The following is a 12,274-nucleotide window of genomic DNA, read 5'->3' as shown; positions in this document are numbered from 1 at the left end:
ACGTTAGTCGATAACATTCTAAAATCAAGTGTGTCAACGCTCGACTATTCAGTCCTTTTATAGGCGTCGTATTACAAAAACGGAATTCACGGAATAGAGGAGGTCCAAAGCAAGTTCATCCGTTTTGTGCCTCATCATTTGCCGTCACACGACAACAGTTATTGAGAACGTTGCAGGTTAATCTATCTGGGTTCACTCAAAGTTATAAGAGATATCACTCAAGCCTGCTTTATCAGAGATTTATTAACATACAATATTGATTGCTCCGAGTTTCTTAGTCATTTGCATGGGAACACCCGCGGACTAGCTCTTCAGTCTCATATGTTTCTCAATATAGTCAGTTTCAGAACTAACTACGGTAGCGGTTCTCAACCTGGGGTAAGCGTACCCCTAGGGTACTCGAAAGCCTACAGGAGGTAAGCGAAAGTGGCGGACAAAGCCATTTTTCTTTATAATGCTTAACTTGTTGTTCAATGTTGCTCTTAAAACATGACTGTAGCAATCAAACAAACCATAGTTTAATTAGAAACCTGAACTGGACATTCCAACATTCCAAGCCAGAGGGTACAATCGATATGAAAAATAAAACCAAGGAGTACGCGGACAAAAAAAGGTTGAGAACCGCTGAACTACGGAATGCTCGAACCGGTAAAACATTTACCTGAAACCAACATGATCGAATCTATATACTCTCAATAGCGGACAGTAAATCTCAACATATTTTTATAAATTAATAGCAATATTTATTAGTATAAATTTTCTAAAATTTTAAGACATTTAAAATTTTACTGTTGTCAGATACATAGACGAAAATTATAAAGTATTCAAATATTTCTAGCTTCAGTCAATCAAGCATGTGACTCACCAGATAATGTAACTTATTAAATAAACCAATCCGAAAAAATGTTGTGTAGGCAGTATTAAATTGCTGGTTATATTCGATATCAAATAAAAGATCAAAATAAAATGTGGTTTACCGCACAATATAATCGTTTCCAACCTGTGCCAGTTATTGAATTGACCACTCATTATCTGTTAAAAACAGAATCTCGTTTCTTTTATCCATGTGATGTATACAACAGTTCATTTAGTTGAGATGAATTGGAAATATCAGTAGTGTGCGGCTAATCTGTTAAACTGCTTCATTGCAATCATCGATTGTCTCCATGTACACATACAGACAGTCATGGCCGTCGCGTCAGATCCAGCTCCAGCACAATAAGCGCCGATGAGATAATTTTACCTGACACGCTTGTTACTTATACAGGTATTTGTCATAGGGTGGTGTTCTATCTCCGCTCTAAAAAAAATGTGGAACAGATTTTCAGCTCAAATTGCAAAGGTTTTTTGTTCAGAGCGGATTTATTATATCGATGATAATACTAGCACCACCAACTATGATATAATGTAGTTGTATTGCAATATGAAATTAATCCTTAAATATTAGGTAAATCTTTGTTTTTTTGAGATAAATGTTTTAGTTCATTTATATAATAGTTATACAATTACTCTCCTTCCTACTATCAGACACCCTATATCCATTAGCATCCGATGGTTCGTAGATGTAATATTGTACTAATTCTAGAATAGAGATCAGTATATCGCGTATCTACGAAGAAACCGCAACACACTTCAGTGTTAGCTGGTCAAACTGCAAGCTTTAACTTGGTGTATCGGATATTTTTTCTTCTCTCATATTCAAATGATATAAGTTATTGCTTCCGTACGTGTTAGTAAGCAATTCTTCAATTCGGAAGTTGAAGGTTTGAATTGAATCAGTTTCCATAAAAGGATCGTTTCGGGTTTCAGCGGAACTGGTTGACCTAAAGAAATTATGGATGCTCTTCAGTGTCTTGCATAGTGTTTATTATATGATGTTCAACTAGCATATGCTGAACGGCTTATCAAATCTCTCTTGAATAATTGTGACTATCAACCTCGTATATGCTGCGCAATGATGGGAATGCTTGGTACCTGTTCATCAGCAGTAAAAATGACTTTACTTTATGATAACAATGAAAAAATATGGTTTAGTCATGTGAAATTAAGGTAGTTAGCTATAAAGCTTCTTGCGCTAATTTATCATCTGCTTTGAACATGTAGTAGTTAGTAAACCGAACATGAAGTGTCAAAAATAATTCGGATTTTTATTCAATAGTCATCACCATGCTCTAGCTGCATCAAACAATATATTTAAGGTATTTTACTAATTTTTGCGCTCTATGTTAACTGAATTAATGAATGTTAAGTTAAGACATCCAGGTTGTACATCCGATTATCCAGGGTTCGGTTAAACGAAATTTCAAACTCGATTACCCGTAGTATTATTTTCTCTTTTTTTTTTTGGTTTTTTTTAACAAATATTTTTTAGATTTTATTGCTAAAAAACTACTATTTGGTCAATAGTACTTCATATTAATACTTCATCAACCACAGTATTTAGGATTCAATCGCGGGAAACACACGGGCGATCAAATATGCTATGCTATGCTATGCTATGCTATGCTATGCACAGTATTTAGGATCACGGAGTAGAGCAACAGTACAAGCAGAACTAAGCTAAAAATATGATTATTTGAGCAAACATGAACGTAGTAAGAGAGAGAGAGGGACTCAATGTAGGAGGTGTAGGAAAAGTTTCAAAGTGGCATACTTAAATGACAGATTATTTTTGAATAATTCTAGACTCTTTTCTCACCTTCGTCGCCAGTTTATCTATGCCTTGTACATAATCGGTCACAACGTCGAGGGTCGAACCCCTTCCCCCCTTAAAAAAGCTACGTTTTTAAAGTACCTATAATAATAATAATAATAATAAAAATTTATTTAATTCAGAGATATCTGAACGAATTTAGATGCAACGGATTCCATAAGCATACCTTTTAACAGCGCCTTTTAAAAATCAATATAAATTTTGAGAGTAGACCGCAGTAAAAATGGATTCGATATTAACCTGTTACCATAATGTACTCAACTGTGCTGAATCCACTCAGATATGCGGCCCTTAAAAGGTTTGCGCATCTAATCGCTGCAAGTCGAATTACTCAGCGACGCCCTACGAATGCATCATGGCGTTGCTGTAATATAAAGTATCATGAATGGGGTGAAATTAATCACTTTATATATTATTTTCCGAATAACTCATATTCATGTTGATTTTTTCCAAAACAATTTAAATTTAAAATGTATGTACCAAAAAAAAACCGCTACGACTATGAGTGAAATTTATATAATTTGCGCTATGAAAAACAAAACCCGAGAATTATCTATCAATCAATCTATCCATCAATTTCACCCCATTCCACGGTACTCTCTTTCTCTGGTTTGTGTAAAATGAATACAATTCTTGCGTGCGACGCGGTTAAGATATAGTCTGCTTGTGAACGGTTTTGATACAACCCACTAGTGCAATTTGTTGTCTGTAATGGTCAAAACAATGCAAAATGTTCTAAGATTTTACTCATTCAACTAAGCTTCCCTCAAGACTTTGAAAAATTTATTGTTTTGATAATCACAGAAAAAGTTATAGCCAAACAACTGATTTTAAGGAGGAGTGTTCCACAAAAAACTATTTTGTCGTGTCCAACGTACAGATAGGGCATCGCAGTATTCAACAATTGTTTTTCTTTTAAAAGTTTCCACAACTTTGCTGAAGGAAGCAATCTGATATATTGAAAATTAGAAAAATATATTTTTTATCTAACTGTTAGGTGGATTGATCGAAAAACCGAAAACGTCAAAAGTAAGGCCTTGTTCTATGAAATAATTTCCCTGAAGACATTGAGTACATAAAATCAATTTTTCACAGTCAAATCTAGAACAATCACGATTTTTCGAGTTTAGATTACTGTGCACTGTGGGATTTTCAAATAAATCGTTCCACCAATTGTTAATGTCTTGAAATATAACCCTTGGAATGTGTAGAAACTATTTTGGAAGTTATTTCATAAAATGGTGGTTAAAAACGTGCGTTATAATAAGCATTTCGTCGTTTTTATATTACTTTTATGTACTTTACGACCTTCAAAAGGGCATTACTCAAAAATGTACCGTACGATGCTTTTGAAAATTTGACCAGAGATTCTGGACGTCACACATAGGAGTAAATATGTTTCAAACCTGATCAAAAGTGAAAAACTCAAAGTAAGTTAACTTTGTTGTGTAGTGCTTCATTTTGAAGTGTGATGTATGCTCGATCATTTGACAGCTTGTAAACATCCAAAAGTTATGTTTACGGTCGTAACGAGAGGTTTGAACCGACCGCAATTCAACAGTTTTTTTGTGTGGATGATAGTGACGCTTTGTTACCGTGAGCTAATATATAACGTTTCGGTTATAAACAAGTGATTTTAAAATAAAACAACCATGGTGATTGTCAAGGAAGGTAAATCGAACAGGAATGCGTACTTATTATGTAAGGTAGTTTCTCCAAACACCCAGGGGTTTGTCAAAATCAATATAATAAAACCAAAAATATTTGTTTTTATAAGTTAACTTAAAATGGGATAAGTTATGTTTCCGGTAACATCCGGTTGAACAGTTTGTATTACGTAAAAGTGCTAATATTTTTGATTACAGTGGTGAAGAAAAACCTTCCGGATGCTTCAGGTTTCGTGCTTTATCGCTCTGTGAAAATAATCAAGAAATTCCTATTTTTTCACTTTTTGGACAGTTGAAGCCAGGTTACAAAAATAAAACTTTTTCAAACTATGAAAAGTGTACTGAAAAGTCATTTCATAATAAATTCAAGTATTTGGATGAGTTTCGAGCCAATTTTGACTAAACTAAACGGTCTGTGGGAGCACCGTGCGGGGAACTAGATCGACGGAAAATAAGCGATAATAAAAAAACTTATTCACTTGCGGTCACCCTAAGGACCCTAAGGACTGCACATTGTAAATTTGCTTCTCACTATGTAGGGTGACTATGAATAGCATGATAGCAAAAGAAACATTTTAAATGAAGAACATTTACATCAACTGTAAGGTGATCTCGAAATAATCTGACGAATCAGTCATCGTGTTCAAATCTCGGTTGTAAGAGACTGTTAGTGTCAATCGGATCGTAGCCCCGTATTTGTCCTGTTGTATAGTTGACTGTGAAGTGTGTGTCGTTGTGACACGGAATGTGACTTTGCTAATAGCAATTCAGTAATCAACTTGATTTAAAAAAAAGATGTTCTGTCAACTTTGCTATATCAGCCGATTGCTAGACCAAGCCTCCGATGTATCCTTGCCACAAAAATATCTATTTTCCTGTTCGTCTTTTTTTTTTGGGTAAACAGTCTTGCTTCTTATTAAAAACAATAAATTGTAATTTTGTTAGTCACAAGCTCAAGTTGTAGGCTACTTGAAAACCTGGGCAACTTATAGAGTAGGTGTTATCAACTTATATATACACTTTAGTAGCACGCCTATACACGTGTTTATTTAGCAATTCGGTTCATTCGAACGATAAAGCGTGGAATAGTCGTCATGTTTAACGTGTTGCTCAGCTTTAGATGTAAAAGTCTTTGTGAACGCCATAACTGTTAGTTTAATGATACGGGACAGCGAATATTCAAAATGTCCAAGAGATGATTGATTATTACATATTTAATAAAACTATTATACAGCATTTTTTATTACCGCATGGCTCAGGAGATCCGAATAAATTTCCTATAGAATGCCGCGTTAGTACTAGTGTTGCAAAATTTGTATTGGTTTCGTTCTGGTAACAGTGTACGTGCTTACTTGTTGTTCAATGCTATTGCCCGGTATTGATAAGAAAAAAAGATATTTTCGCGCTGACTAACCAACGCTTCAAAATGCGATATAATGTGTCTAATTCAATATTTATGCTGTTTCAAAAGTTGCCACTGTGAAGTTCGGCGACCACGTAACCACAACGATAGATCGAGGTAATCCAATGATAAACAGCGAGACATTATGGGTATTCATGTCGAGCTCGTATACAAATACCCAGCCGTAAAAATACTCACCTCCATTGACGAGTAATGGAAGATACACAGTTTACGGCTGAGTATTTGTATACGAGCTCGATGTGAAGACCCCTATTATTCTAGATGTGGGTTTCAAAATCGTCCACTAACCTAGCAGTTACTGTGGAATAAGAGGATATACGCTATTAATGAATTTTCTGTCAAAGTCCGAGTTGCATAGATAAATGTTCATGTTGGAGTTTTCTGTATTGGGGCTCTTTTGTAGGTCGCGTAATCTTATCATTCTGAAGGTTCACCAGTTTATTTACCTGTTTTCATTCTTAAAAATTGCGAACATTGTAATTTGTTCATGTGCTATAATAATGGTTTACATGTTTATATTTTAAACAGTTTATTGAAATAAAAACTCTTATTGCAGGAAAAAATGGTTACCGACTCAACTGAGGAAACTGTCTCACGGCAAATCGGATAAACTTCCACCAGTGGACAAATCACTAATCAGCAAGAAAGGGTCTGATAAAAAGCCTAAGGTAAAATAAATACAATTTACTAACAAATTTGACATTGCCACTTAAGAACTGCAATGCTACAAACAAAATTGTTAGTTTATGATATTGTAATCTATTTATCATTTATCATTTTATTTGCAGGATAAACCGCCAGAAGAAGTGGAACCATCTACCACCATCTCACAGAATGAGTTCGAAGCCGATGAAGAGCCAACTATTGAACTACCACCACCAATGAAACCAATCCAGGATGCAGCAACTGCACTAACTGGTTCACCATCCTCCACTCTAGCTGCTACAGAAGACCAGTCTTGTGCCAGCACCAAAATAACCAAGGCTTTATCCCTGAAGTCACTAGAAGAACCGTCTACCGCAGTGAATCAGACGGCAGATATGGCCGAAATTGAGCGAATAGTAAAGGAGAAAGTTCAAAGTTTCCGATATTTGGAAAATGACCCTAGCGCACTCAACAGTGTTGGAGAGGGACAGAGCAATGCAGGAGTCGGCATAGGTCAACTAGATAATACTACTATAGGTATGTCACTAGTAAGCAACGGAGGAAGCAGTAGCAGTACAGTCATGATGAGCGGCTTAGCTTTCGGGAAGCCGGCGATTTCTCCGCAATTTTCTGAAAGTGAGAACAATGACGAGAATCTGACTGACGAGCAGGGCCTTGACGACATTTTACGAAAACGAATGTTTGCTCTGCGGGAATTAATCGCCACCGAGGAGGCTTACGTGAATGATCTCTCACAAATCGTTAATGGGTAAGTTGTTTTATCTATTAAACGTTACGAAGCAAGAGTTTATCCTAACATTCTTCTCGAAATGATGAGTTGTTTATTTGAACATTACAAAATGTGAGCAATGTTTTTAACTGTACTCAACTGAGATAAAAGCGACCGTATCTAGAGTCGTATTTAGCTTTGTGGTGGGCCCTGTTCAGTTGTCAAAATTTCAATAAAGCAGTATGTCATGCAAAAATATAGGTTAAAAGAAGGTTATAGAAGGTTGGTATTGATTTTATTAAAATTTCAGTTGTTTTAGAATGTCACGATTTTTTTTTTGGATTTTTAGTTTGTTGTATTAAGTAAGGAGTCATGAGAAGTAAAATTTTGTGTGTATCCAACTGGACCCTCCCCCCCTGAATCCAGCTATGGTCATACCACATTCGTGCGCCAATATTGAAAATTTGCATTCCCATTTTCGTACTAATTAATTCGAACGTTCGAACCACTTTTGATCAAACATAAGGCAACACAAAGGCAAAATAGTGTTCTGCAAAACTTGTTTAGAGCACATTATTTTATGATGTTTTATGATGATTTTTATGATTTTATGATGAGGACCTATGTGCTGGATATTTTCATTTTTATTTTTTGGAAAATGGAGAGCAGTTAGAATTGAGTCTGTTTAAACCCGAGAATTAGAAAGAAGTCATAGGCAACTGGCCACGTGCAAGCTATTTTATGATCCAACACCAGGAGTAAAGTTTTAATAGTTGCATGCAAACCGACATCATTGTATTGCACAAGTGTGGCTGTGCATCAAGTTGATAACACGTACAGAGACTTACGCGTACCTATCTCATTATTTTTATGGTACTCCACTTAAGTACTTCCAGTTATTTCAAGAACCGGGTTGTATTGTCGGTTTGTGTTTATCCTTATATATATATATATATATATATATATATATATATATATATATATATATATATATATATATATATATATATATATATATATATATATATATATATATATATATATATATATATATATATATATATATATATATATATATATATATATATATATATATATATATATATATATATATATATATATATATATATATATATATATATATATATATATATATACATATATATATATATATATATATATATATATATATATATATATATATATATATATATATATATATATATATATATATATATATATATATATATATATATATATACATATATATATATATATATATATATATATATATATTGAGTGAACTTTTCGTTTCTAATGATATTTTTGTAATACTTCAGCTACATTGCAGAGATACGAAATCCAAATAGTGTTGTTCCAATCCCAGAGGACCTTAAAGGAGGCAAAGAGCGAATGGTGTTTGGCAACATAGAGGCAATCTACGAATGGCACAGAGAGTGAGCAAATGTTTTATTTATTTACAATTTCAAATCACTACACGAAAGGTCACATTTATTTACAATCAAAAATCAGTATACAAAAAGACACGTCGTATTGACTGGCGATTATGATTGTTTTGTTGCTGTAATTTAACGACATACTAATCAATTGTTTTCTCTTTTTTTTTATTTAGCCATTTTTTAAAGTCGCTACAGAAGTGTCTGTTAAACCCTCATGAGCTAGGCCCATTGATAAAGCGTAGCGAACGCAAGTTGCACATGTATGTTGTATACTGTCAGAATAAACCAGTTTCAGAGCATATTGTACAAGAACATATGAATTATTTTGATGAATTACGCTTAAAATTGAAATACAAATTATGTGTAAGTATATAGTTGGCTTGGTTTTTGAATGTAATTACAATTATTCTTTAAATCATTCTAGTTAGGAGATATGCTCATTAAACCTGTCCAAAGAATAATGAAGTACGAGTTACTGTTGAAAGATATCCTCAAACATACTCAGAGGGCCGGTCTCACCGAGGAGATACCTGGATTGAAAGATGCAATGCATATAATGCGCGTAGTTCCTAAGGCTGCCAATGACATGATGGATGTTGGGCGGTTGCAAAAATTCGAGGTAGGTGAAGAGAAGGGTTTTAATGAAATTATTCACTTATTTTTATTCACACGAAAAAGCTATTTCAGGGTAAGATTACTGCACAGGGGAAACTATTGCTACACGGTCCGCTTCACTGTGTCGAAGGTGCCAGCAGTAGTGATAAAAACTCTTACAACACGCAAAAACCGAAGGAACTTCATGTGTTTCTGTTTGAGCAAAATATAATTTTTGCGGAGATTGTCGGCAAAAAAACTCAGTTCACTAGTCCGAGTTACATCTACAAGGCACATATACAGGTAAATTTATAAAACCATACATAGTTATTCGATTGCGTTTCTTGGAAATAAGCTTAAACGGTTTTTTAACCCTCTGCGGGGTAATTTGAGGTGTCGCATGATGAATGATGATGATGGTTCAAGTGGAAAACTCAGGATATCCGGAGCACGTGTGCATATGGTCAATGGGGTCATGAGCACCTAATTTGACTTACTAGAGTAGATTAGATCTGAGCTCTTAGTTATTCGAGTTGTCGTATGATGAGCACCAAAATTTTTGGGCTTTCCTCTTAATATTATTTTTATCTGCCGTTGGGTTAATTGATAAATTAAATAAATTGAAAAATAACTGCAGACATGTTCCGGTTTCGTCAAACTGAATCAAATGATGTATGAAATGCCATCATGGCTCAGATCAAATGTCGGGTTTCCGATCGATTTAATAGGAGGCCATCGACTCATCGACACTCCCGTAAATACTAAGAAATCGAAGGAAATTGTGGGATTAGATAAGATTCGCATAAGCAAACGATTGTTGAGTCCATTGAGCGTAACCCAAGTTGCACCACGAGAAGGTGGAATCTTTTGCAACTTGTTATATGCGTTTTATCATTTTCCAACAAAAATACGTAAGTTCCGTAATGCAAGTTGATGTGAGAGCCAGTGCAATTTTATTTTAAGAGCGATTCAATGCCAGAATCAAAGATAACAAATTCGTTTTCCCAGTTCCTGCGGATTCATCTAAGAAATAAATTCTATCTTTTCTATCATCCACGGCTTTGTCATACAAATATTTTACTGGTTTTCGGTGGGACATTCATATGCACTGGACTCAAAGCATCGCGGTTACAGTGTTGTACTTGTTTCATCATTTTATTACCCCTCTCTAGAGAATCACAAGTTTAGATGTAGCAAAACCTTTCGAAATATGTACACTACCCGTCATAAGTTTGGAATCGCTTTACTGAGTATTGCAACACCCAGTTTGAATATTGCAACACCTCCCGAAATGTTTAGCATCACCTGGAATAGGCGGATATCTCGTGCTTTTGACAACCTAGAAAGTTGCGGTTTTCATTGCGGTGTATACATTTCGGGTGTCTGCTCATTGGATGGGGCTTACACGCGCCTTCTCGAACGCGCCTTGTACTGAAGTCACAACCACTCAGCTTGCATATAAGCCGACGGCGTTGCGTGTTCGGTCTTCAGCTTGCAGCGGAAAGTACCGTGAGATGTCCTAATTCTGCGCGGCTTCTAACTCTGCGCATTTCGTACCAAAATGTTGATGCCTTTTAGTAAGAAAGGAAATATAAGCAGAAAGTTAACAGGTAATATATGGTCGGTGTGCGACCAGACCGAACCAAGCGCCATTTTTTTCAAAAATTGAGTTTTTAACACCAGTGGATGTTAAATTTGATAATCTATATTTTATGCTGAAACGAAATCATTTGAACAGTTTATAATGGTATTATAACAAAATTACTTTGCAGCAGTTTGCAGGAAACATACGGGGTGGTTAAACTTTGATCGCCGATTACTCGAATTAAAGTTTTTGGCGTTTGGTTCGGTCTGGTCGCACGCCGACCATATAGGAAATCACTTCCAAACTTCATTTTTGAAAATCTGCTTTTAATTAATATTTTTTAACATTTTATTACGAAGTGCGCAGAATTAAGAACCGCGCAGAATTAGGGCGCCTTACGGTAATACGAAATGCACTCTTTGGTGTTCAAATCCTTCATCATCGGATTAGAGGCATGTCTACTGCAACTGTTTGCAGCCGAGGTAATCAATTTAGTCGCGATATCGTCAATTTTCCCTATTGTAGAACGGGTTGTGAATGTTGGTGATCAAACTATTAACATACCAACACAGTCGCATGCTACATGTTGTAACCTCCTCAAATTAAAGCACTTCTATATAATAAACACACACAAGCTTATGTATTGTGTGAAGTGATCAAACTGTCAAATTGATTTCACTTCGTCATGTGTGAACATTAGGAATGTTACGGATATCCGCATCCGCAAATGCTGAACATCCACATGAAAATTGACATCCGCATTCGCATCCGCATCCGCATCATACCATGCGGTTATTGAGGAAAAATATCACTTAATAAAATTTTGTAGAAAAATTTTCCTTGGTGTATTTGCTGCCCGCTTCAATAACTTTTGCATTGAAGAGGGACATGGTCAAGCGAAACAAGCAAAATAAAACACAAGGGATGCTACGAATATCCGCATCCGCATCCGTAGATGCGGAACATATGCATGTAAATTGACATCCGCATCTACATCTGCATCCGTAATCACATATCCGCATCCCCATCCGCATCTGCAGATGTCTGAAAAATCACATCCGTAACATCCCTGATAAACATTCAATGCTTATAGAATTGCATAAATAAAAGTGTTACTGTGTTACTGAATATTGCAACTATCTAAAAGCAAAGCCTTGGTGCTACATTCCGTATCGGAACTCGACTTTCTGTTTATTATACACAGACTTCGCAGCCAACTGTTAAGCGTACAGGACAATTCGGGGCTAGCGCTACGATCTTACTGACACTAACAGTCTCTCCCGAGCCGAGACTCGAACCTACGACGGCTTGCTTGTTAGGCCAGCATCGTACCTCGAGACCAGCTGGGAGAGTATATTGCAACTATCTAAACAGTATTTAAGATAGAGTAAGTTAAAAACACTAAACACTTTATGCACACTAGCAGCACATTAAAAAAATCCGAACTAAACTGTTAG

At 35.5% G+C, this 12,274-nt stretch overlaps 1 protein-coding gene across 7 annotated transcripts in view; it reads left to right on the top strand.

Moving 5' to 3' along the window:
• Positions 1-12,274, top strand: part of LOC129725903 (triple functional domain protein) — a 171,342-nt gene that overhangs the window by 157,596 nt on the left and 1,472 nt on the right. For 6 of the 7 annotated variants that reach the window (XM_055682317.1, XM_055682320.1, XM_055682318.1 and 3 more), the window contains 6 exons: positions 6,360-6,471; positions 6,592-7,217; positions 8,519-8,635; positions 8,812-9,001; positions 9,063-9,257; positions 9,317-9,535. In XM_055682317.1, the coding sequence (XP_055538292.1) occupies positions 6,360-6,471; positions 6,592-7,217; positions 8,519-8,635; positions 8,812-9,001; positions 9,063-9,257; positions 9,317-9,535 (1,459 nt within the window). The remainder of the gene's footprint in view (positions 1-6,359; positions 6,472-6,591; positions 7,218-8,518; positions 8,636-8,811; positions 9,002-9,062; positions 9,258-9,316; positions 9,536-12,274) is intronic. The other variant, XM_055682323.1, reaches the window with a different exon arrangement.

The sequence above is a fragment of the Wyeomyia smithii genome, chromosome 2, assembly GCF_029784165.1.
Source record: "Wyeomyia smithii strain HCP4-BCI-WySm-NY-G18 chromosome 2, ASM2978416v1, whole genome shotgun sequence".
In the NCBI taxonomy this organism is placed as follows: Eukaryota; Metazoa; Arthropoda; class Insecta; order Diptera; family Culicidae; genus Wyeomyia; species Wyeomyia smithii.
This window is presented reverse-complemented; position numbering and strand designations above follow the sequence as displayed.